This window comes from Salmo salar, chromosome ssa20, assembly GCF_905237065.1.
Source record: "Salmo salar chromosome ssa20, Ssal_v3.1, whole genome shotgun sequence".
Lineage (NCBI taxonomy): Eukaryota > Metazoa > Chordata > Actinopteri > Salmoniformes > Salmonidae > Salmo > Salmo salar.
The window spans coordinates 73,101,721-73,129,320 of NC_059461.1; the positions used below are offsets into that span (position 1 = coordinate 73,101,721).

The 27,600-nt window shown below is 44.6% G+C and overlaps 1 protein-coding gene across 2 annotated transcripts in view; it reads left to right on the forward strand.

Annotated features, from left to right (window-relative positions):
• LOC106581302 (chloride channel protein 2) overlaps positions 1–27,600 on the forward strand; it is a 246,150-nt gene that overhangs the window by 39,419 nt on the left and 179,131 nt on the right. For both annotated transcript variants that reach the window (XM_045703912.1, XM_045703913.1), the window contains exon 2: positions 13,689–13,842. In XM_045703912.1, coding sequence (XP_045559868.1) covers positions 13,689–13,842 — 154 coding nt within the window. The remainder of the gene's footprint in view (positions 1–13,688; positions 13,843–27,600) is intronic.

Consider the following 27,600-nt stretch of genomic DNA (forward strand, 5'->3'; position numbering starts at 1 on the left):
TTAATTTATTTCTCTCTTCCTATCATCCATATTTTATTTCTCTCAATGTACCCCCCTCTCTCTCTCAATGTACCCCCCCTCTCTCTCAATGTACCCCCTCTCTCTCTCAATGTATCCACCCTCTCTCTCAATGTACCCCCCCTCTCTCTCAATGTACCCCCCCTCTCTCTCTCAATGTACCCTCCTCTCTCTCAATGTACCCCCCCTCTCTCTCTCTCAATGTACCCCCCCTCTCTCTCAATGTATCTCCCTCTCTCTCAATGTACCCCCTCTCTCTCAATGTACCCTCTTTCTCTCTCTCTCTCTCTCTCTCTCTCAATGTACCCTCCTCTCTCTCAATGTACCCCCCTCTCTCTCTCAATGTATCCACCCTCTCTCTCAATGTACCCCCCTCTCTCGCTCTCTCAATGTACCCCCCCTCTCTCTCAATGTACCCCCTCTCTCTCTCTCTCTCTCAATGTCTCAATGTACCTCCCCCCTCTCTCTCTCAATGTACCCCTCTCTCTCTCTCTCTCTCTCTCTCTCTCTCTCTCTCTCTCTCTCTCTCTCTCTCTCTCTCTCAATGTTCCCCCACTCTCTCTCTCTCTCTCTCTCTCAATATACCCCCCCTCAATCTCTCTCAATATACCCCCCCTCTCTCTCTCTCTCAATGTACCCCCCCCTCACTATCTCAATGTACCCCCCCCTCTCAATGTACCCCCCTTTCTCTCTCTCAATGTACCCCCTTTCTCTCTCTCAATGTACCCCCCCTTTCTCTCTCTCAATGTACCCCCCCTTTCTCTCTCTCAATGTACCCCCCTTTCTCTCTGTCAATGTACCCCCCCTCTCTCAATGTACCGCCCTCTCTCTCAATATACCCCCCTCTCTCTCTCTCTCTCTCTCAATGTTCCCCCACTCTCTCTCTCTCTCTCTCTCTCTCAATATACCCCCCTCAATCTCTCTCAATATACCCCCCCTCTCTCTCTCTCTCTCTCTCTCAATGTACCCCCCTCACTATCTCAATGTACCCCCCCTCTCAATGTACCCCCCTCTCTCTCTCAATGTACCCCCCCCCTCTCTCTCTCTTTCTCCCTCATTCCCATGATAACAGAGTGATCTGTTTGTATGGGTTCGGAGCTTGGTTGTTCCATACTGACTCAGTCTAGAGTGAGCTTCCCCTCCCCTCCCTCTTTCACTTTCCTCTCTTTCTCACTCTTTCTGTTATTCCTTCTCTCACGTGCTCTACAGAACCTCATATTTATTATTCTATGTTTGCTTGCTCGCCATCTTTTTTTTCTCTCCCTCTCCTAGACTCATGCACTCCACCCCCCCCCCTCCCCCCACACACACACACACACACACACTGTAACAGCAGGAAAAATAAGTGTTCTACTCCCTGGGAAATCCTCTACCTGTTATTGTGCAGTTGTATGTTATGTTAAGGAAGGTTGCTGATAGAGGAAAACACACATCTCAGACTCTCTCTTTCAATATCCTGCATTTTTCTTGACTCTCTCTCTCCCAGATGAAAGAGAGGACACACTTATCGCTCATGTTGTCTCTTCAATCTTCCGTTCACTCACTCAGACTCACATTAGCTGCAGTAAGAGATAGCGTGCTGGGTCAGTGCTGTCCTTGGTCTTTTAGGGTTGGCCAGTTGAACCCCGGCCAGCTCATTAGGTGCCCGCTGTGTGTGTGTGTTTAGGTCTCCAGTGCTGGCCCTGCATCCTTAGCCCCTCATTTGGGACCCCTCACTGGCACTGCCTGCCTTGTGCTGTTGGCACATACCACACAGAGTTGCATGCAATGCAATGCAACACACACACGCACATACCAAAGGGGTTAGCTTAGGCCATAGTTGTCTCACTGTACTTCTGTCAGTAACTTGACATATAGGGATGCAGGGCTGGGACATGACCGGGACATGTTCCAGGTAGCCTCAGAGAATAATATCCACGTATACGCTGATTCGGTGAGTGAGTTTATCAGGAAGTGCTTTGGAGATGTTGTACCCACTGTGACTATTAACACCTACCCTAACCAGAAACCGTGGATAGATGGCAGCATTCACGCAAAACTGCATCACTGCCTGGTACGGCAACTGCACCGCCCACAATCACAAGGCTCTCCAGAGGGTGGTGCGGTCTGCACAACGCATCACTGGGGGCAAACTACCTGTCCTCCATGACACCTACAGCACCCGATGTCACAGGAAGGCCAAAAAGATCCTCAAGGACAACAACCACCCGAGCCACTGCCTGTTCACCCCGCTATCATCCAGAAGGAGAGGTCAGTACAGGTGCATCAGAGCTGGGACCGAGAGACTGATAAACAGCCTCTATCTCAAGGCCATCAGACTGTTAAACAGCCATCACTAACACAGAGAGGCTGCTGCCTACATACAGACTTGAAATCATTGCCCACTTTAATAAATGGATCACTAGTCACTTTAATAATGCCATTTGAATAATGTATACATATCTTGCATTACTCATCTCATATGTATATACTGTATTTTATACCATCTATTGCATCTTGCCTATGCCACTCTGTCATTGCTCATCCATATATTTATATGTATATATTCTTATTCCATTCCTTTACTTAGATTTGTATGTATTAGGTATTTGTTGTGAAATTGTTAGATTACTTGTTACATATTGCTGCACTGTCGGAACTAGAAGCACAAGCATTTCGCTACACTCGCAATAACATCTGCTAACCATGTGTATGTGACCAATAAAATTCCATTTGATTTGTGTAGAACAAGGCTGGTAGCTCTTGGGTGGAGAAAGAAAGAGATTGTATCTCACCACAGCAGATCAGGAACAAAGAGAAGAGACAATGATTCTGAGACCCCTTTATAACATCTGAGTTGTTTGGATTCCAAATCTTGAGTTGTTGACCAATAGCATTGCTGTTGAGTTAACCTCCAATCAGACATCAGACCTACAGGATGTTATCACAACAGAACCTCTGCTAACCAGAGGTGTGACAGAATGGGGGATGGAGAGAGCAACACAGAGAAGGCTGAATTCCTGGGAAGACAATAACCCCTCTTGCATACAGTTGATAAGAGTCAATTCAGTGGCTGGGTTGCCCTACATAATCCTCACTTGAACACATTTGTTTTTGGATCAGACAAAAGTGTTAAAAACCGGACAGCCAGCACTGTAGTCACTGTAGACCATCTTCAGACCAGCACTTCATGGTCCTAGCTGCATCACTTCAGGACTGTCCTTTTGCTGCGTAGCTTCTTTAGACATGCAAATGTCCTTAGGTAACACCTTCATGCAAATAAGCTAGAGAAGGAATGCTCCATTCTTCTTGTGAGGGCAAAACACAGAACTGAAGATGCGCTACATTGCCAAAGATGGTCGTCGAACATCTCTTCCAAAATCATGGGCATTAATATGGAGTTGGTGCCCCCTTTACTGCTATAACAGCCACTCTTCTGGGAAGGATTTCCACTAGGTGTTGGAACATTGCTATGGGGACTTGCATCCATTCAGCCACAAGAGCATTAGTGAGGTCAGAACTGATGTTGGAGGATTAGGCCTGGCTCACAGTCGCCGTTCCAATTCATCCCAAAGCTGTTCAATGGGGTTGAGGTCAGGGCTCTGTGCAGGCCAGTCAAATTCTTCCACAATGAGCTTGACAAACCATTTCTGTATGGACCTCGCTTTGTGCATGGGGGCATTGTCATGCTGAAACAGGAAAGGGCCTTCCCCAAACTGTTGCCACAAAGTTGGAAGCTCAATCATCTTGAATGTCATTGTATGCTGTAGCGTTAAGATTTCCCTTCACTGAAACTAAGGAGCCTAACCTGAACCATGAACTACAGCCCCAGACCATTATTCCTTCTCCACCATCTTTACAGTTGGCACTTTGCATTGGGGCAGGTAGCGTTCTCCTGGCATCCGCCAAACTCAGATTCGTTAGTCGGATTGCCAGATGGTGAAGGGTAATTCATCACTCCAGAGAACGTGTTTCCACTGCACCAGAGTCTAATGGCGGCGAGCTTTACACTACTCCAGCCGATGCTTGGCATTGCGCATGGTAATCTTAGGCTTCTGTGCGGCTGCTCAGCCATGGAAACCCCTTTAATGAAGCTCCTGATGAACAGTTATTGTGCTGACATTGCTTCCAGAGGCAGTTTGGAACTCAGCAGTGAGTGTTGCAACCGAGGACAGACTATTTTTTACGCGTTACGCACATCAGAACAGCAGTTCCATTCTGTGAGTTTGTGTGGCCTATCACTTTGCTGCTGAGCCATTGTTGCTCCTAGAAATGTCCACTTCACAATAACAGCACTTACAGTTGACCGGGGCAGTTCTAGCAGGGCAGAAATTTGACAAACTGACTTGTTGGAAAGGTGCATCCTATGTCGGTCCCACGTTGAAAGTCACTAAGCTCTTCAGTACGGGGCATTCTATTGCCAATGTTTGTCTATGGAGATTGCATGGCGGTGTGCTCAATTTTATACAACTGTCAGCAACGGGTGTGGCTGAAATAGCAGAATCCACTCATTTGAAGGGGTTTCCACATACTTTTGGCTATGTCGTGTACGTCCCCAAATCACAGATTAATTCAACATTTCAATAAACATAAAGTATTCTTTATCAGATTGAATTGGTCAATAGCAATTTCAGATGTGGTTTTATCAAATCTGTCAGATGAATATAAAAGATTTTCAGAGATCACTGCATCATAAAAGACAACTCCAACTCTCCTCCCCTTTGAGAGAAAATGTATTTGCCTTAAACATGATATAATAAACAAAAGAACCAGAATGTTTTAATCAAGAACAATTCTTGAAGTGAAGTCAAAACAACTTTCAAGCAACTGGTTTCACAAGCAATTTGAATATAGAGCACCTTCCAAATATTGAGTTGAACCCCCCTTTGCCCTCAGAACAGCCTCAATTCATTGGGGCATGGACTCTACAAGGTGTCGAAAGCATTCCACAGGGATGCTGGACCATGTTGACTCCAATGCTTCCCACAGTTGTGTGAAGTTGGCTGGATGTCCTTTGGGTGGTGGACCATTCTTGATACACATGGGGAAACTGTTCGAGTGTGAAAAACCCAGCACCGTTGCAATTCTTGACACACAAACTGGTACGCCTTGCACCTACTAACATACCCTGTTCAAAGGCACTTAAATCTTTTGTCTTGCCCATTCACCCTCTGAATGACGCACATACACAATCCATGTCTCAATTGTCTCAAGGCTTAAAAATCCTTCTTTAACCCCTGTGCGGCCTCGACATCCAGCGAAAAATCCTATCGCCATTAGCATTAACAAAATGTAATACATTTTTTTTTTCATTTTTTTTTTCTAATTATATCGTTTTATAGATACACCTCTCCTGAATCGAACCACGTTGTCCGATTTCAAAAAGGCTTTACAGCAAAAGCAAAACATTAGATTATGTTAGAGGAGTATATCGTAAAAGTAGCCACATAGCCATTTTCCGACCAACCACATGCATCACAAATAATCCAAAAAACAGCTAAATGCAGCACTAACCTTTGACAATCTTCATCAGATGACACACCTAGGACATCATATTACACAATATATGCAATCTTTTGTTCCATAAAGTTCATATTTATATATAAAAACAGCATTTTACATCGGTGCGTAACGTTGACTAACTATTTTCCCTCAAATGCATCCGATGAAACAGCGCTACAATTTACTAAATTACTATTCGAAAACATTTTTAAAATGTAATATTGTCATTCTAAGATTTATAGATGAATATCTCTTGAAAGCACCTGTAATGCCAGATTTAAAAATAACATTACTGGGTAATCACACTTTGCGATAAAAGGGGATACGATACTCAGAACAATAGACTAGCAATACAGGTCAGTGCCATCTTGGAACAATCGCATATCAAATCTAGTCTTGTATACTATTGTCAATAATCCCTTACCTTTGATTATCTTCATCCTTAGGCACTTCCAGGAATCCCAGGTCCACAACAAATGTATTTTCGTTCGAAAAAGTTAATCCTTTATGTTCCATTAGCTTGTTGTTGTTAGCGCGTTCTGAAGGCTGCACCAAAAGTTCCGACGTGCGCGGGGCTACTCTTTCAACAAAATGCATTTTTTTCTTGTTTAGGTTCGTTCAAACATGTCAAACGTTGTATAACATAAATCTTTAGGGCCTTTTTCAACCAGAGCTCCAATAAGATTCAAGGGGGACGATTGCATTGTCTTTATAAACGTTTCGAAAGGGGAGGGTAGCCAGGGGCGCCGGCGTCATAATGGTGATGGCCCTCTCCGTGTGACCACGTTCCACAGCGTGTCATTCTGTCAGTTTTCACAGTAGGAGACTCAAATCACTTTGTAAAGACTGGGGACATCTAGTGAAAGCAATAGGAAGTGCTCAATGAACCATAGCTCACGGTGTGATTAATAGGCAACTGATGAAGTGCCGCAATTCAGAATTCCACTTCCTGTTTGGAATCTTCTCGGGTTTTTGCCTGCCATATGAGTTCTGTTATACTCACAGACACCATTCAAACAGTTTTAGAAACTTTAGGGTGTTTTCTATCCAAAGCCAATAATTATATGCATATTCTAGTTACTGGGCAGGAGTAGTAACCAGATTAAATCGGGTACGTTTTTTATCCGGCCGTGTCAATACTGCCCCCTAGCCCTAACAGGTTAAAATGGGCACGAATTTTTTTCAAAATGCGCTGTGGCGCCCCCTATCCTAGGCGACTGTCAAGAGGTTAACCTGTCTCCTCCCCTTCACCTACACTGATTTGAAGTGGATTCAACAAGTGACATCAATAAGGGTTCATAGACTGACCAGGTGAATCCAGGTGAAGGCTATGTCATGGAAAGAGCCGGTGTTCCTAATGTTTTGTGCACTCAGCCCCCCCATGCTACCCGTAATGACTATGCAATGTGTATGATACAAAGTATATAAAATGAAATATCTGACTCCATAAAAATGATTTACCAATATGCAAGAGACTATAGTTAAGTTACAGGAATTGGTCATCAAGAAAAATCAGTTGTCTGTCAAAAGCAAAAAGACTTAATATCATTGCAAAATGAACAATACATTATACAAGGCATAAACTGAAATAACAAGGCAATACAGACTTTAACGGAACATTAAATATCTAAGCATGAGCAGAGCGGGACACAAGGAATCCATGGCTTGTGCCATGGCTCATAGTTCTTGGAGATAGAAAGAGAAAGAGTGTATCTCACCTTAGCAGGTCAGGAAAAAAGAGAAGAGACATTGAACCTGAGACCCCTTTATAACATCTGATTTGTTTGGATTCCAAATCTTGAGTTGTTGACCAATAGCATTGCTGTTGAGTTAACCTCCAATCAGACATCAGACCTACAGGATGTTATCACAACAGAACCTCTGCTAACCAGAGGTGTGACAGAATGGGGGATGGAGAGAGCAACACAGAGAAGGCTGAATTCCTGGGAAGACAATAAACTCTGTTGCATAGAGTTGAGTCACTTTGGGGGCTGGGGCGCCCTACAGCGGTCAAGGTAGGGAGAAAAATCTGCCTCTCTATTGGCTGCCTGAGACAACAGACAATTTTATCCTCGTCTTTTTCTCTCAGCGTCTCTCTGGCCACATCTTAAAAGACTGAAATGGCCTCCTCTGAGCTGTCAGGACATGACCGACAGATGAAGGCTAGTGTCTGTGGTGGAATCAACCGCTCAGTTGTCCACTCTAACACACTGTGCAGATCAGGGTCAGAGTTCAGAGGTCACAGAGAGCAGCAAAGTCACACTCCTATTGACCCTGTTTGATTTGGTTGTTTGTGTTTGGTCAGAGACCAGTGTTCATCTGATCCTTGTCAGACACTTGTTTGTCAGGTGAAGATAAGCTTCCATCAACCTGTGTTCATGTCTTATAATTTTCTTATTCATATCCATATCTTCTTCAAATCTATATACATTTGCTACTGTCTCTGCCACTGTCCTGTGTCTCAACCATTGTTTGGACACAATGAGGCTTGGGCGGTATCCAGATTGGTTCCTTACCGACCTTGTGCCATTCCAGGATATTCAGTAATGTGGTACAGATCACAAGGGGCGCTGTTTTAAAAACACCACTGAAAGAAGTTATCCAAAAGTTAGCAATGCTAACAAGTACATGTAAAATCCCATAGAGAATTCTAACTAAATGCTAACAAGCGCATTGCAAACATTTTGTACAGTTTCTGACCTAAACTATACAGGTAACTCAAAAATTCTACTCACATTTTGTGGCACGTACAAACAAATATTAGCTAACTAGCTACTAAATTAGTATACTTATACAATATCTAGCTGGCAAACAGTTGTGAATTCCATACTGTAACTAGATTACCTGGCACGTGCTGCACAACAGCAACAACAAGGCTCCGGTCTCTCGTCGTTGTGTGCTTGTAAACCAACACCGTGTGACATGTGACTAGGGACTACTGTAAGCTTCATAATAATGTGACAGGTGAAATGAAGACCGCAATGTTCTTTATCTTCTAACGTATTGCACAAGTTGACTGCAGGTATTTACTTAAAGTAGCTACAAACATTCACATTTTATTAACAAAATTAAAATTAATTGTTTCAACGGTATTGAAAAACCATCCTGTGGCTTTTTCCAAATTCGCTGGTATACTGCGCAAGCCTAGACCCAGTTAGGCGTAATTCCCTTGACCCAGGCCCAGACTCTCACCCTCACCCAGGCCTTGTCCTGCCTCCTGTCCCATCTAAGACCTTGGTCAGGGGGGCGAGTCGAGCACATATCTTCAATTCATCTGGGATCAATTAAACCAGCCAGGCACGCAGAGCCGAGTGCCTATTTCTGAGCTGCCTATACTTGCCGTAATGATAGGTTTTCAACTCACCATGCCTTTGTTCTGAAAGTGTGTATTTGTTTCTTCTTTGGTCTTCTTTGTACATTCCAGTCTGTTGAGGGGCGTCCACAGCCTCATCTGTGAAAAGCTATTTGTGACATATTTTTTTTCCGGGCCTCTTATTGCTTTTCCGCCGTGTTTTGAAGTTTTTTGCTTAAATAAAATGTTGGGCTGAAGATCGTCAATGTAGCCGCAGAGCGCAGCTTGGAATCTTTTAACGGCGGTCAGTGTCTGAAGTCAAAAACCCAAATCTCTTCTGCTCCTCACTCCCATTTTCCCTCTCTCCGTTCTCTTTTCTCTGATTGCTCTTGCATTCTTTCCAATCCTTCTCTTTCTCTCCTGCTACAACTCCTTCTCCTTGGATGTTCTCCTTATAGACCAGGTCCTTTGTAAATCAGTTAATGATTTTTCTAACAAGTAATGCTGTGGACTTGTACTGTAGCACAGACGCACATACTGAACACACACACACACACACACACACACACTCCTCCCCCACGTAGATTGTTCAATTCAACCTCTTATCTCTCCATTTCACCCCCTCTAAACTCCATCACATGCTGACCCTGTCCCATTACTGTATGTCTCGGTGCTGATCTGATAAGCCTGGGACAGGACAGACCGTCTCAAACGGTCCCAGCTGCTCCGCTGAGCAGAGGCACGTGCTCTTATCTGTCAAACACAAATACACACTCTTGCACATACACACACGTACGCATCAGACTAGTATACACACATGCGCAGATTACACACATCAAACTACTGTAGTATTCAGGCATACACATACACAAACATATATTTTCTTTGACAGAGTACTCAGCTGCCTATCAATCTGACCATCAAGCTACTGGACCTAATATACCATAGGTTATCTAACTTTATATCTGTGTCTGGCTGTCTATCTTATCTTTCGATCTATACTATGTATCTCTTTCTATCACACTTTCGATTGCTATCGCTCGACCTTGCTAAAAGCTGCTTCCCTCTGTATCTGTCACAGGTCTTCCAGTTCTCCTCTGTTCTTTTTCTCAGTTTCTCCCCCATTTCATTCTTTCTTTCCTCCTCCCACTGTTTCTTAGACAGTGTCACATTCCCAAAGTGAGTGTCTATAAATAGCTTGGTGGTATGGCTGAGTGTAGCTTGGTGCCAGCTGTGTTTACATGGGGCTAAAGGTGGCCAAATGCTGGGTTCTACCTCCATACCCACCTCCATCTCACCTCCATCACCTCTACCTCCATCATCTCCACCTGCCTCATCTCCACCTCCCTCATCTCCACCTCCATCATCTCCACCTCCCTCATCTCCACCTCCCTCAACTCCACCTCCATCATCTCCACCTCCATCATCTCCACCTCCATCATCTCCACCTCCCTCATCTCCACCTCCATCACCTCTACCTCCATCATCTCCACCTGCCTCATCTCCACCTCCATCATCTCCACCTCCATCATCTCCACCTCCCTCATCTCTACCTCCCTCATCTCCACCTCCCTCATCTCCAATTCCCTCATCTCCACCTCCATCATCTCCACCTCCATCATCTCCACCTGCCTCATCTCCACCTGCCTCATCTCCACCTCCCTCATCTCCACCTCCCTCATCTCCACCTACCTCATCTCCACCTGCCTCATCTCCACCTCCATGTGTCCCTGTCATCTTGGGGTGGATGAGGATCAGCTAGTGCCCAGCGGTATCTCCGGCTATCTGTGTTTAGCCAACAAACACTGGGCTTACACTATAAGGGAGATATTTTTAGGAATGTTCTACCTGTTCAGAATGTCCCTGTTCAGGAAATAACTCTCCAACCCTTCTAGGAAAGCTGTTGCATACACTGTGTGAGATCCGGTGTGTCTATGTCTTGGTCTACTGCATATGTATGCATATTAGACTGGTGAACTGGTACTGATATTAGAATGGTGTGTGTGAATGGGTACAGGTAGTGAAAAATGAAGTGTCTGTAAATCAGTGAACGTATGTATTCATATTAGACCGGTGAACTGGTACTGAGTGCCTGTGTAAATCAGTGAATGTGTGTATGCTGCATAAATAATGTGTATATTCTGCAGAAATGCCCTGTGATAAAGGCTGGTTCCAGCGTTGCGATATCTGTGATGTGACTGGTCAGTCAGTCTCTCTGGGCTGGGGTGGGGGGGAGTTTCCACTAGGTACAGATCTAGGATCAGCTTACCCTCCCCAATTCTATCTTTACTAAAATTGACCCAAAATCCGCCACTAGGGGCAACTTCACTCTACTCCCAGTCAATCAGGAGGAAGTCCTTAGTGTTTCTTGTACGCCACACCACCCAGGGGATTGGGGTAGGACTGAGGTATGGATGCTAGCTGCTTCCTGTCTGCAGGAGATACTACTTCCTGCTGACCGTGTGTGTGGTCAGTCTGGAGGGTCAAGCCAATAGAAACAAATGATCGTCCAGCTTACTGCCAAGAAGGGGGGTCAAAGTGTACCACAGGACAATGGAAAAATAAATCAATGATTGAAATCTTATGCCCTTGCTTTGTGTAATGAGTTTGTGTGTGGGTGGGATAAGGGATGTTTTTATGGAAGATGAGATTAAAGTGAAGGTCCTCTTGTTACAGGAACCTGTGTGTGTGTGTGTGTGTGTGTGTGTGTGTGTGTGTGTGTGTGTGTGTGTGTGTGTGTGTGTGTGTGTGTGTGTGTGTGTGTGTGTGTGTGTGTGTGTGTGAGAGAGAGAGAGATAATGTCTTTGTGTGTGAAGGGATTGATGTGGTGACCTGTAAGTGTGTTGTGTTCTGGTTGTGGATGAGTGAGTGTGTAAAGGTGAGGAGTGAGGGCGGTGGCTTCAGAAGCATGGCGGCAGACTCCGATGACCCCTGACCCTAACCTGGGAGGAGGTCCAGTCAGTCAGGGAATAACACAAACACACAGTCAGCACAACTAGCTTGGCTTGCACACTCCCCAACCCTGTCTCGCTCTCTCCCTCCTGCTCTCATATATACTATCTGTCCTTAGGCTTGTTGTTCTGGCTGATACAGTCCTATACACTGTAGATAGGGCCTGTTGTTCTGGCTGACACAGTCCTATACACTGCAGATAGGGCCTGTTGTTCTGGCTGATACAGTCCTATACACTGCAGATAGGGCCTGTTGTTCTGGCTGATACAGTCCTATACACTGCAGATAGGGCCTGTTGTTCTGGCTGATACAGTCCTATACACTGCAGATAGGGCCTGTTGTTCTGGCTGATACAGTCCTATACACTGCAGATAGGGCCTGTTGTTCTGGCTGATACAGTCCTATACACTGTAGATAGGGCCTGTTGTTCTGGCTGATACAGTCCTATACACTGCAGATAGGGCCTGTTGTTCTGGCTGATACAGTCCTATACACTGCAGATAGGGCCTGTTGTTCTGGCTGATACAGTCCTATACACTGCAGATAGGGCCTGTTGTTCTGGCTGATACAGTCCTATACACTGCAGATAGGGCCTGTTGTTCTGGCTGATACAGTCCTATACACTGCAGATAGGGCCTGTTGTTCTGGCTGATACAGTCCTATACACTGCAGATAGGGCCTGTTGTTCTGGCTGATACAGTCCTATACACTGTAGATAGGGCCTGTTGTTCTGGCTGATACAGTCCTATACACTGCAGATAGGGCCTGTTGTTCTGGCTGATACAGTCCTATACACTGCAGATAGGGCCTGTTGTTCTGGCTGATACAGTCCTATACACTGCAGATAGGGCCTGTTGTTCTGGCTGATACAGTCCTATACACTGCAGATAGGGCCTGTTGTTCTGGCCGATACAGTCCTATACACTGCAGATAGGGCCTGTTGTTCTGGCTGATACAGTCCTATACACTGTAGATAGGGCCTGTTGTTCTGGCTGATACAGTCCTATACACTGTAGATAGGGCCTGTTGTTCTGGCTGATACAGTCCTATACACTGTAGATAGGGCCTGTTGTTCTGGCTGATACAGTCCTATACACTGCAGATAGGGCCTGTTGTTCTGGCTGATACAGTCCTATACACTGCAGATAGGGCCTGTTGTTCTGGCTGATACAGTCCTATACACTGCAGATAGGGCCTGTTGTTCTGGCTGATACAGTCCTATACACTGCAGATAGGGCCTGTTGTTCTGGCTGATACAGTCCTATACACTGCAGATAGGGCCTGTTGTTCTGGCTGATACAGTCCTATACACTGCAGATAGGGCCTGTTGTTCTGGCTGATACAGGCCTATACACTGCAGATAGGGCCTGGAGATTTTACTGACCCAAATAGACCATCCATTTCAGACCAGGCATAGACCATCTTTACGCCTCGATCAGACTGACAGCGTCATTGCGCTTTTGTACGGCAGAAGTACATTTTCTATGGACTGCTGCATGTGCCTTGCAGCATTGCGTTTCAGAGGCAGTTGCAGTGCATTGTGTGTGATGCATACGTTCAATTTATCCAACATATGCATCACATTGTATACGTAGACTTGACAGAACTAGTAGCAAAAGGTGAATGTTGAACTTTTGTTGCTCATATATCCACAAAAATTGTTGGACTACATAATGAAAAAAGTTTGACTGCAGAATTTAATATGCAGCATTGATGCAATAATGTTGTCGGTCTGATCAAGGCTTTAGACTGCCATTGCAATGTGCCAGTGGGACCCATTCAGTTTGGAACTCTACAGTATGTAAAAAGTAAACTAGTGTTGTAGTAGGTAGGGTAGTCTAGTGTGATACCCAGTACTTGTATTAAGTACATGGCATGTTTTGTATATGTTTATGTGTGTGTGTGTTACCTACTCCTTAATAACCCTTTCTGTGTGTTCTTCCAGATGTATGGTCGCTACACACAGGAGCTGGGGGTGTATGCTAAAGAAGAGGCAGCTCGCCTGAGGGAAGAGGGGGGGCGGAGGCGCTCGGTCACAGAACGCTCACGCTCCCTGGAACTCCTTGAGTACGACAAGGGCCGCTGCGCCAAGTGTCGCAGTGAGTACCGACCAATACTGACCACTGAAGCTGACCGTACTGTAACCAGACCGTATTCTCTGACCAGGTCTCTCTCTGTTTCTTACTGTGAAACAAGTCTCACCTTTCCTAGATACAATGTTGTTACATTTTTACTAGGGTTACACATTTTGGGGACTATTCAGAGGTGGAAACTTTCCTTGGGAATTCATGGGAATATATGGGAATTAACGGGAATATATGGGAATTAAGGTAAATATATGGAAATTAATATTAATTCCATTTAAATGTAGATGTTTTTTGCATTGGCTATATTTACCATATCATATGGAGACAGAAACATAAACATTTTACCTTATCATAAGTAGACATAATTGCAAATGATAAAATCCTTCCAATAGAAATAAAAAACATTTTTTTTGTTACGAATTGAACTAATTAAATGAATTGACTCTTCACATGGGATGATTTCACTGAACAACAAAAGAAAGGGAATATTGAATGATCCCCAATGATCCATTGCATCTCCCAAAAACGTTTTCAACATACATCTGTAAAATGATAGTCTAGAAACTAAAGCTTTGGTTGTCTTCCTATCAAATCAAATCAAAATGAAATTTTATTAGTCACACGCGCCGAATACAACAGGTGTAGACCTTACAGTGAAATACTTACTTACGAGCCCCTAACCAACAGTGCAGTTTCAAAAAATACGGATAAGAATAAGAGATAAAAGTAACAAGTAATTAAAGAGCCGCAGTAAAAAATAACAATATACAGTTGAAGTGGGAAGTTTACATACACCTTAGCCAAATATATTAAAACTCAGTTTTTCACAATTCCGGACATTTAATCCTAGTAAATATTCCCTATTTTAGGTCAGTTAGGATCACCACTTTATTTTAAGAATGTGAAATGTCAGAATAATAGTAGAGAGAATGATTTATTTCAGCTTTTATTTCTTTCATCACATTCCCAGTGGGTCAGAAGTTTACATACATTCAATTAGTATTTGGTAGCATTGCCTTTAAATTGTTTAACTTGGGTCAAATGTTTCGAGTAGCCTTCCAAAAACTACCCACAATAAGTTGGGTGAATTTTGGCCCATTCCTCCTGACAGAGCTGGTGTAACTGAGTCAGGTTTGTAGGCCTCCTTGTTTTTTCAGTTCTGCCCACAAATTTTCTATAGGATTGACGTCAGGGCTTTGTGATGGCCACTCCAATACCTTGACTTTGTTGTCCTTAAGCCATTTTGCCACAACTTTGGAAGTTTGCTTGCGGTCATTCTCCATTTGGAAGACCCATTTGCGACCAAGCTTTAACATTCTGACTGATGTCTTGAGATGTTGCTTCAATATATCCACATAATTTTCCGTCCTCATGATGCCATCTATTTTGTGAAGTGCACAAGTCCCTCCTGCAGCAAAGCACCCCCACAACATGTTGCTGCCACCCCCGTGATTCATGGCTAGGATGGCATTCTTCGGCTTGCAAGCCTCCCCTTTTTCCTCCAAACATAACGATGGTCATTATGGCCAAATAGTTATATTTTTGTTTCATCACCAGAGGACATTTTTCCAAAAAGTATGATCTTTGTCCCCATGTGCAGTTGCAAACTGTAGTCTGGCTTTTTTATGGCGATTTTGGAGCAGTGGCTTCTTCCTTGCTGAGCGGCCTTTCAGGTTATGTCGATATAGCACTTGTTTTACTGTGGATATAGATACTTTTGTACCTGTTTCCTCCAGCATCTTCACAAGGTCCTTTGCTGTTGTTCTGGGATTGATTTTCACTTTTCGCACCAAAGTACGTTCATCTCTAGGAGACAGAACGTGTCTCCTTCCTGAGCGGTATGATGGCTGCATGGTCCCATGGTGTTTATACATGCGTACTATTGTTTGTACAGATGGACGTGGTACCTTCAAGCGTTTGGAATTGCTCCCAAGGATGAACCAGACTTGTGGAGGTCTACACTTTTTTTTCTGAGGTCTTGGCTGATTTCTTTTGATTTTCCCATGATATCAAGCAAAGGGACACTGAGTTTGAAGGTAGGCCTTGAAATACATCCACAGGTACACCTCCAATTGACTCAAATTATGTTAATTAACCTATCAGAAGCTTCTAAAGCCATGATCACATTTTCTGGAATTTTCCAAGCTGTTTAAAGGCACAGGCAACTTAGTGTATGTAAACTTCTGACCCACTGGAATTGTGATACAAGTCAAAGTGAAATAATCTGTCTGTAAACAATTGTTGGAAAAATTACTTGTGTCATGCACAAAGTAGATGTCCTAACCGACTTGCCAAAACTATAGTTTGTTAACAAGATATTTGTGGAGTGAAATGTACCCTCTGTAGTGCCATGCGGTCGGAGGCCGAGCAGTTGCCATACCAGGCAGTGATGCAACCAGTCAGGATGCTCTCGATGGTGCAGCTGTAGAACCTTTTGAGGATCTGAGGACCCAAATCTTTTCAGTCTCCTGAGGGGGAATAGGTTTTGTCATGCCCGCATCACGACTGTCATGGTGTGCTTGGACCATGTTAGATTGTTGGTGATGTGGACGCTGTCAACCTACTCCACTGCAGCCCCATCGATGGGAATGGGGGCATGCTCGGTCCTCTTTTTCCTGTTGTCCACAATCATCTCCTTTGTCTTGATCACGTTGAGGGAGAGGTTGTTGTCCTGGCACCACACGGCCAGGTCTCTGACCTCCTCCCTATAGGCTGTCTCGTTGTTGTCGGTGATCAGGCCGACCACTGTTGTGTCATTGTCAAATTTAATGATGGTGTTGGAGTCGTGCCTGGCAGGGCAGTCATGAGTGAACAGGGAGTAAAGGAGGGGGCTGAGCACGCACCCCTGAGGGGCCCTTGTGTTGACGATCAGCGTGGCGGATGTGTTGTTACCTAACCTTACCACCTGGGGGCGGCCCATCAGGAAGTCCAGGCCATCAATGAATAGCATTCTCACATAGGTGTTCCTTTTGTCCAGGTGGGAAAGGGCAGCGTGGACTGCAATAGAGACTGCATCATCTGTGGATCTGTTAGGGTGGTATGCAAATTAAAGTGGGTCTAGGGTTTTTGGGATGATGCAGGCTTCCATGTCTTCTCCCTGGACCTCCTCAATGTCCACCTCTTGAACATCAGACTCTGAGGCCTCATCTTGACTGTAACTTTCCAACCTTGTTGAGGATGGTTCGTTGTCAGGCTCAAAAAGCCTAATTTGCCTGGATGGCCATCAATTTTTCAACCCTTATATTGTTGTGTTCTTTGGTGTGTGTGTTCCCAAACAAGGACCAGTTACACTCTGAGGCAGCTGATGTTGATGGGATTTGGAGGATGATGGAGGCAACAGGGGAAAGAGCCTCAGATCCACAAAGTCCCTTCCACAAGGTGGCTGATGAGATATGTTGGCACGACTGCCATATTGCATCTCGATCCCAAAGCCCTTGCTTGGAAGTGTACTTCGCCAGTCTGCCAACCAGGCCAAGGTGGTGAGACATGGTAGTGATGACACCATAGGCCTTGTTGATCTCTGCACCAGGCAGGATGCTCTTGCCAGCATACTTGGGGTCCAACATGTACGCTGCAGTGTGTATGGGCTTCAGGCAGAAGTCTTCATGCTTTTTGATGTATTTCAGAATTGCAGTTTCCTCTGCTTGGAGCAACAGTGAAGTGGACAGGGCAGTACGGATTTCTTCTCTTACATCTCCAAGCAGAGTCTGAACATCAGACAGGATGGCATTGTCTCCCTCAATCCGTGCAATGGCTACTGCTATAGGTTTCAGGAATTTCAGGCTGCTTACCACTAACTCCCAAAATACATCATCCAGGAAGATCCTCATGATGGGTCTGTCCATATCGGCAGACTGTGATATGGCCATTTCTTGGAGAGACTCTTTCCCCTCCAGGAGACTGTCAAACATGATGACAACACCACCCCAACGGGTGTTGCTGGGCAGCTTCAATGTGGTGCTCTTATTCTTCTCACTTTGCTTGGTGAGGTAGAGTGCTGCTATAACGTGACCCTTCACATACCTAACCATTTCCTTGGCTCTCTTGTAGAGTGTATCCATTGTTTTCAGTGCCATGATGTCCTTGAAGAGCAGATTCAATGCATGAGCAGCACAGCCAATGGGTGTGATGTGAGGGTAGGACTTTAGACCAAGCAGCCTTCATGTTCGCAGCATTTTATGTCACAAGTGCAAATACCTTCTGTGGTCCAAGGTCATTGATGACTGCCTTCAGCTCATCTGCAATGTAGAGACCGGTGTGTCTGTTGTCCCTTGTGTCTGTGCTCTTGTAGAATACTGGTTGAGGGGTGGAGATGATGTAGTTAATTATTCCTTGCCCACGAACATTCGACCACCCATCAGAGATGATTGCAACGAAGTCTGCTTTCTCTATGATTTGCTTGACCTTCACTTGAACTCTGTTGAACTCTGCATCCAGCAAATGAGTAGATAAAGCATGTCTGGTTGGAGGGGTGTATGCTGGGCGAAGAACACTAAGAAATCTCTTTCAATTGCCTGTGAGCATCAGAGGTGAACCAGTTGCATACACAGCTCAAGCAAGACATTCATCAGCATTTCTCTGACTACGTTCCTCCAATGAGTCAAAACAAATTCTGATTCCAGGAGGACCATGAAATGTTGCTATCGATAAGGTATCTGATTCATCATTTTCACCTCAAATAGAAGTAGAGGTTGCTTACTGTGAGCGCTGAGCGAACTTTATGCACTTGGCCAGATGATTCTGCATCTTTGTTGTGTTCTTCACATATCATTTGGCACAGTATTTGCAAATGTACACAGCTTTTCCTTCTACATTAGCTGCAGTGAAATGTCTCCACACATCAGACACACCGTGGCATTTTCTTGAAAGATTATTTAAAAAATGGTAAAAAAAACTAAACAAATATAATTCCATGTATAGATTAATGGTTAAGCAGTTAGATTAAACAACTTCTTTATAAGATAACTTTTTTTAAATGAAACATGTATGGAAACAGGTGAATTAATACTCCTCAGTTAGCAGGCTCAAGCAAGCTAAAACCCACATGGTAGAAAAAACTAACTAGCAGAAATTGTTAAGAAGTTAGAAATGATTTAAACACACTTTGCTGTAGGCACCCAGTATTGTAATCAAAATTTACCATGTAGTCCTTGGCATCTCTTAAATAATTATGAATAGATCCACCATTGAGCACAAAAACAACACTTGTTACAGAATATTTTACATAGAAATAACATCTGTCAGACAAACCATGCCTGACAACATGATCCAATAAGACAGAAAAATAGAAGAACATTTAAAGGCTGGTCCTTAGTAGTGTGGGCTCAATAGCATCTCATTAGTGTACAAGATCTTGAGAATCAGCTGTACATGTGATGGAAGAGTGCACTGCACATGTGATGGAAGAATGCACTGTGCATGCAGAGGGTTGCAATTCAATTGATAGGGGGGATAGTTTAACCAAAATATGCCACAAGACCTAGAATTGCCTTATGTGTATTCCACAAAAAAGGTTCACTGTTATAAACTAACGTTTTTGATTAATTTAAGCAAAATTCTTAAAATCCCTGGGCTTAACTTCCCATGGGAAATTTCTGGGAATTTACCGGAAAGATCCGACTGTTTGCAACCCTAATTGTTACCAACAAAAGACAACTGGAGAGTATTGGAAGAAGGGATTTGAGGAAAGAGTTTTGGAGTGTTTTTGCAGTCAGTGTATGTATGTCCATGTGTGTTTGCATGTACACTTGAGGGTGGGTGTGTGTGTGTGTGTGTGTGTGAGGCACCAAATTCTGTGTACTGTTGATGGTGATAATAGTGATTATGCTTGTGTTTGGGTGACTGAAAGGGACATCTCCACTGTGTACAGGGACACTCTTTGTACTGGGACACAAAATAAGACGCCACAACAGTCTAAATGCTACAGGGGTGTTTAACCGGGGGTCCGCGGAGGTACTGCAGGGGGTCTAGAAAGAAATTACACTACCAGTAAAACATCTGGACACACCTATTCATTCAAGGGTTTTTCTTTATTTTTACTATTTTCTACATTGTAGACTAATAGTGATAACAACAAAACTTTGAAATAACACCAAAAAAAGTGTTAAACAAATCAAAATATATTTTGAGATTCTTGGAAGTAGCCGCCCTTTGCACACTGTGTTTTGGTTAACTTTCTAGCTGCTAGGCTATGTTAGAGTTTACACTTCCTCTTCCAATTATAATGTGGGGAATTCAAAATGTTTACCAAATATATTCATCCCTGGGTCCCTGGTCAAGAAAAGGTTGAAGACCCCTGTAGGGCTGGGCGATATATCAAATTCATTTGAATGTATGTTTTAGCGCGAATTTCGAAATGCCTGTATCGCCAGAATCAAGGTTTATTTCTTCCGTTTTTATGAGAGTTTGTCCTCTTGTCCTCATGTTGTCTTTTTGGTCGGTTTCCTTCGCTCCTTCTGTGCTGGGTGCACCTTCCCACTCATATACCAAGTCCCTCCCCTTGCTGACATTTACAACAACGAACAAGAAAGACCACTTCTTCCTCTCTGACAAGTAGTTTAAACTCGCTATTTGCATTTGAGGTTTGGTCCAACAGAATGGGTCATATGAACACTGAAACACATTGAGACATTATTTTACTGTAATAGAGGACTTAACCTTTCTAACAGTAACCTTTTTGTGTATCAACTCCCAAAATGTACAGAGAGCAGACCCTACTAAAGTGACAGTATCAATGACAGTTTCTGTCAGATGCAGCATTGCAGTACCACGTACCGCTAGCAGCATTTTAGCCACAGACTTATGTGCCAACTGTCTAGTCTGTATTTTATAAATATGCAATGAGCATAAAAATATGCATTTATATAATTAATTGGCATCTCAATCTGAGAAAAAAGCGTATTCTTATCCAGGTAGGCCACTTGATTTCAACATCTAAGCAAAGAGGACAGGCTAGTATGTTGTTGAAACAGTTGGAGACAGACAGGGTGTGTGCATAACAGTTCAACAGTTCTACCTTGTTAGCTAGCTAATGGATCCAAGTTGGCTAGACTTGAATATAAAGATTAGCTGGGTATTCACTTGCACGTGGGCTTGTGCTTGAGATTGTTTGAGACCTGTGTTAGTGTTCTATAATGCCTGCTACAACAAGTTGGTCATTATTAGTGAATGTGCCTTGTGAATGGTTCAGGTAAATTTGTTTACAAAAAGGCCATTTTCATAGGCTGGCATGAACTAGATCAGTGATTGTTGCAACAAAAGCAGGTTCAACTATTTTGAAAAGATAATGACATTATTAGTGAGTGAGTCTTATGGTTGTGGAGGACTTATATTTAGCCTTTGTACAGTATAATTTCACAAGCACTGAATTCATTAGTTTATTGCTGACTGTTTTGAAATGCAGTGTATTGATCTTTAATTGTGCATCAAAGCTTGTTTAGAGAAAACATTTTTTAAAAATTTGATATACACTGAAGTGTCCAAAACATGATGAACTAATCTTTCCATGACAGACTGACCAGGTGAATCCAGGTAAAAGATATGATCCCTTACTGATGTCACGTGTTAAATCCACTTCAATCAGTGTAGATGAAGGGGAGGAGATTAAAGAAGGATTTTTAAGCCTGAGACAATTGAGACATTTTGTATGTGCGTCATTCAGAGGGTGAATGGGCAAGACAAAAGATTTAAGTGCCTTTGAACAGGGTATGGTAGGTGCCAGGCGCACCAGTTTGTGTCAAGAACTGCAATGCTGCTGGGGGTTTCACGCTCTACAGTTTCCCGTGTGTATCAAGAATGCTCCATCACCCAAAGGACATCCATCCAACTTGACACAACTGTGGGAAGCATTGGAGTCAACATGGTCCAGCATCCCTGTGGAATGCTTTCGACACCTTGTAGAGTCCATGCCCCAATGAATTGAGGCTGTTCTGAGGGCAAAGGGGGGTTCAACTCAATATTAATATCGGTGTTCTTAATGTTTTGTGCACGTAGTGCATACTGTGAATGAGTCACAAGTTAGAAAAAATGTAGATATGATTTTTAGGCCATATCGCCCAGCCATAGACCCCTGCTACAAGGGATTAGGTGTCGCATGTTAAATTTGTTCCAGGTGATACATCTGTGACATTCAAATACAGTACATGTCTTTGGACAACCAGGTGTGTCTTGTGCATGTTAATGAGCTCAGGACTAATAGAGCAGGACAGTTGACATGGAACATTTGTTTATACTACACACATTAGCAAAACAGCAGAAAACTCTCATTTGTGTATGTCAGAGTTCAGTCCCATATTACAGCCCATATTCCAGCCCATATTCCAGCTCATATTCCAGCCCATATTCCAGCCCATATTCCAGCCCATATTCCAGCTCATATTCCAGCTCATATTCCAGCCCATATTCCAGCTCATATTCCAGCTCATATTCCAGCCCATATTCCAGCCCATATTCCAGCTCATATTCCAGCTCATATTCCAGCCCATATTCCAGCCCATATTCCAGCCCATATTCCAGCTCATATTCCAGCCCATATTCCAGCTCATATTCCAGCCCATATTCCAGCCCATATTCCAGCTCATATTCCAGCCCATATTCCAGCTCATATTCCAGCCCATATTCCAGCTCATATTCCAGCCCATATTCCAGCTCATTACATGTGAATGGAGGGCCCTCTACTGTTAATACCTGCTCATTACATTTTGTTTCCCTGCTCACTTCTGCAACAGTGTGTGTGTGTGTGTGTGTGTGTGTGTGTGTGTGTGTGTGTGTGTGTGTGTGTGTGTGTGTGTGTGTGTGTGTGTGTGTGTGTGTGTGTGTGTGTGTGTGTGTGTACAGTAATTATTTGTGACAATCTCTCTTTCTTCTTGTGTGTGTGAGGCTGAACATCTGAAATACTGCAAGAGAAGTTGAGGGAGGGGTGTGTGTGTGCGTGCGTGCTTCTCAGCTCCCATCTCAGTGATTAGTTCCCAGTGTTGTGGCTGCATAGTGTTGACTCAGCCATAGCTATCTCTCAGCCTCCCTTCAACCTCACACCTCTCTGTTTTGATCGGGGACATGATGCAACTGATGAATTCTTAATTCCCAGTTAACACCAGATATCTTCCATGTAGACTCTGTCTTTTCCCCTGGAATGACAATAAGGGAACACACACACACACACACACACACACACACACACACACACACACACACACACACACACACACACACACACACACACACACACACACACACACACACACACACACACACAGCTCAGTTCTGTGATGGAGATAGGGGGTTTGTTCTGTCCTTGTGTGTTCCTGTCACACAAACACTCCACTCTAGCGCGACAAAAGACACCTCTGCCTAGCTCGGCAGAATCTCTGTTTTCATTATGGCTCGCGTTCTCACAAGAACACATACACGCACACACACTTTCTTTCTAGGATACACACACTCTCTCTTCCTCTCATACACACACACACACACACACACACACACACACACACACACACACACACACACACACACACACACACACACACACACACGGATATAGATGTTGCTCATTGATTTCCTCCTGGTAAATGAAGCTGAATGTTGTAGCAGTGTCTCTCCCCTCGTCACACTGTTCCAGCCTAGTGCTCCTGGGAGGCGTGTGTGTGTTGATGAGCTGCAGTGATGGGCCTCTGTCTATGCGACAGCTCTATACTACAGATAGGCAATTACACACACCTAGGCTATCTAGAGGGGAACGTTTGGTAATGACGTTTGCAGAACAATGCAGCATGGATCATCTCTTCAAATGAGCATTATTTAAAGAGCACACTGAACACCAGTCAATCAGATGTTACTTCGACGTGGCACATTTTACAAGTACATTCTATCACAAAGGGAGTCTTGCTATAATAAATGATAACTATAGTGGAAGGGTTGCTATTGCATGGATATCCCAGCAGGGGGCAGAGTTGAGCTATAGAACTAGAGATAAAGAGCAGGAGGATGGAGAGAGGAACCCATGGTTGAAAAAGAGAAACGGAGGGAGAGTGAGGCTGAAATATACAGGCTGGTTCTGTGTTACTGCGGTGTTGCGTTACGAGCGATACAGGGTGAAATCTCAACCACAGAGGTTTGGTTACGGTCGCTATTCTCTGGGTTTCTCTCTTTTGACATTATTAGGATAATATGATAGTTTGATTCTGTCTTATTTGACTGTTTTACTATTAAAAGTTCACAACAGATTTAATTATGTTTATTATTTTAGGACATTTTGGAGATGTAATGAAAAGCAACAAGTTTGAGGCCATCCATTCCAGACTGAGGTTAAGAGAGAGAGATATTTCAATAGTGGTACACAAGTATGTTCGGTGCACACTTTGTGTGTGTGTGTGCGTGTGCGTGTGTGTGTGAAATATTCAGAGACGAGTCCACTGGACTAACCTTCACAACACACACACCCGGAGAGTCAGAAACTTTCACTCTCTTTCACACACACACCAGATATTTTCCTGGTGGAACAGTCGGGAGGGATCTGTCTGTAGCCCAGTGGGGGGGGGGGTGCTGTCACTCACTCCTGCTGCTATTGATGTAACATGTCCCCAAGAGGGTACATCCTGCTATGACACACACACACACCATATGCAGCTGTTTTTCTCTGAGGAATGACACTGTGACCGTTTCTTTCCCACTGTTATGTCTTTCTTTACACATCTCCATCTCTCCTCTCCCCCTCTCTCTCAATTCAAATTCAAGGGGCAGTTTGGACACACCTACTCATTCCAGGGTTTTTCTTTATTTTGACTATTTTCTACATTGTAGAGTAATAGTGAAGACATCACAACTATGAAATAATACATATGGAATCATGTAGTAACCAAAAAAGTGTTAAACAAATCAAAATATATTTTACATTTGAGATTCTTCAAAGTATCCACCCTTTGCCTTGACTACAGATTTTCACACTCTTGGCATTCTCTCAACCAGCTTCATGAGGTAGTCACCTGGAATGCATTTCAATTAACCGGTGTGCCTTGTTAAAAATGTATTTGTGTTCGAGCCAATCAGTTGTGTTGTGACAAGGTAGGGGTGTTATACAGAAGATAGCCCTATTTGGTAAAAGTTTAAGTCCATATTATGGCAAGAACAGGTCATATAAGCAAAGATAAACGACAGTCCATCATTACTTTAAGACATGAAGGTCAATCAATGCGGAACATTTCAAGAACTTTGAAAGTTTCTTCAAGTGCAGTCGCAAAAACTATCAAGCGCTATGATGAAACTGGTTTTCATGTGGACCGCCACAGGAAAGGAAGACCCAGAGTTACCTCTGCTGCAGAGGATAAGTTCATTAGAGTTAACAGCCTCAGAAATTGCAGCCCAAATAAATGCTTCACAGAGTTCAAGTAACAGACACATCTCAACATCAACTGTTCATAAGAGACTGCGTGAATCAGGCCTTCATGGTCGAATTGCTGCCACGAAACCACTACTAAAGGTCCCCAATAAGAACAGACTTGCTTGGGCCATGAAACACAAGCAATGGACATCAGACCGGTGGAAATCTGTCCTTTGATTGGATTAGTCCAGATTTTGGATTTTGGTTCCAAGCGCCGTGTCTTTGTGAGATGCCGAGTAGGTGAATAGATGATCTCCGCATGTTTAGTTCCCACTGTGAAGTATGGAGGAGGAGGTGTGATGGTGTGGAGCTAGTGACACTGTCACTGATTTATTTAGAATTCAAGGCACACTTAAACAGCATGGCTACCACACCATTCTGCAGTGATACCACCACTATCTCTCGCTCCCCACTATCTCTCTCACTCTCTCTCCCCCCTCTCTTTCTCTCTCCCTCTTTCTCTCCCCCCTCCCTCTCTCTCTGCCCCCCGTCTCTCTCACACTCCGTCTCCTTCTCTCTGTCACTCCTTATGTCTCTCACTCCTCTCCCCCGCCCTTTCTTTCCCCCTTCTCTCTCTCGGACACTCTCCGTTGCTCTCACCCCCTTCTCTCCCTCCTCTCTCTCCCCCTTCTCCCCCCTTCTCTCCCTCCTCTCTCCCCCTTCTCCCTCTCTTTCTCTCTCCCCCTTCTCTCCCCCTTCTCTCTCTCTCCCCCTCCCTCTCTCTCCCACTTTCACTCTTTTCGTTCTCACTCCCGTCTCTCTCGCTCTCACTCCCCTTTCTCTCCCACTTTCTCCCCCCTTTGCTCTCTCTCTCTCTCCCCCCTTCTCTCTCTCTCTTTCCCCCTTCTCTCTCTCTCTCTCTCTCTCCCCTTCTCTCTCCCCCTTTTGCTCTCACTCTCTCTCCCCCTTTCGCTCTCACACTCTCTCCCCCTTTCGCTCTCTCCCCTTTCGCTCTCGTGTTCTCTCCCCCTTTCTCTCTCACGCTCTCTCCCCCTTTCGCTCTTGCGCTCTCCCACTTTCACTCTCTCTCCCACTTTCACTCTTGCGCTCTCTCCCCCTTTCGCTCGCTCTCTCTCTCTCCCCCTTTCGCTCTCTCTCCCACTTTCGCTCTCCCGCTCTCTCCCCCTTTCGCTCTCTCCCCTTTCGCTCTCGTGTTCTCTCCCCCTTTCTCTCTCACGCTCTCTCCCCCTTTCGCTCTTGCGCTCTCCCACTTTCTCTCTTGCGCTCTCTCCCCCTTTCGCTCTCTCTCCCCCTTTCGCTCGCTCTCTCTCTCTCCCCCTTTCGCTCTCTCTCCCACTTTCGCTCTCCCGCTCTCTCCCCCTTTCGCTCTCTCTTCCCCTTTCACTCTCTCTCTCGCCCCCTTTCGCTCTCGCTCTCTCTCCCCTTTCACTCTCGTGCTCTCTCCCCCATTCACTCTCTCACTCTCGCCCCCTTTCACTCTCGATCTCTCTCCCCTTTCGCTCTCGTGCTCTCTCCCCCTTTTGCTCTCGCTCCCCTTTCTCTCTCTCTCTCTCTCTCCCACTTTCGCTCTCGCACTCTCTCCCCCTTTCGCTCTCGCTCCCCTTTCTCTCTCTCTCTCTCTCCCACTTTCGCTCTATCTCTCTCCCACTTTCGCTCTTGCGCTCTCTCCCCCTTTCGCTCTCTCTCTCACTTTCGCTCTCGCTCTCTCTCCCCTTCTCTCTCTCCCCCTCTCTCTCACTTCTTTCTCTCCCCCTCTCTCTCCTTCCCTTCCATCCCCCTTCTCTCTCTCCCCCCTTCTCTCTCGCTCTCTCCCTACTCTCTTGCTCTCCTCCTACTCTCTCGCTCTCCACCTACTCCCTCTTTCTTTCCTCCTACTCCCTCTTTCTCTCCCACCCTCCCTCTTCTCAGTGCTCAGTGGAGTCAGTATGTTATTTAATTGGTTCCAAGAACACACACACACAGGCACACACAAGTTTTTCCCTGCAACAGGTATGATGTCAGTAGGAGCGTTGCATTGCGCCACACGTCACCATGGATACTAGCTGGCGCCAGCCCTCCTTCTCTCCGTCTCTCTGTGGTCATCCATCCATCCCTCGCTCAGTCCCCCCTCTTCTTCCCATCCCTTGCTGCATTTCTTTGTCTGTCCTCTTTTTGTCTCCTTCTCTGGTCCATCTCCTCTGGGTGGTGTGGTGAAAGGCATTCTGGGATAGACTGGCTACTGAAGAGGCTGATGGGGCCTGGCAGGAGATGGACAAATGGGTTGTCATGGGAACAAACAGATGACATGGCTATGCTGCTGTCACTTGTGGCACCGCCTGCATCACATAGCATTGCCATGCCAACCCCAGATGAACTACGGATGTTTTCTCTCCCATCTCATCAGCCAGAACACAACCTGCCTTTTCCCTGCATTTATTCCACTCTTTCTTTCT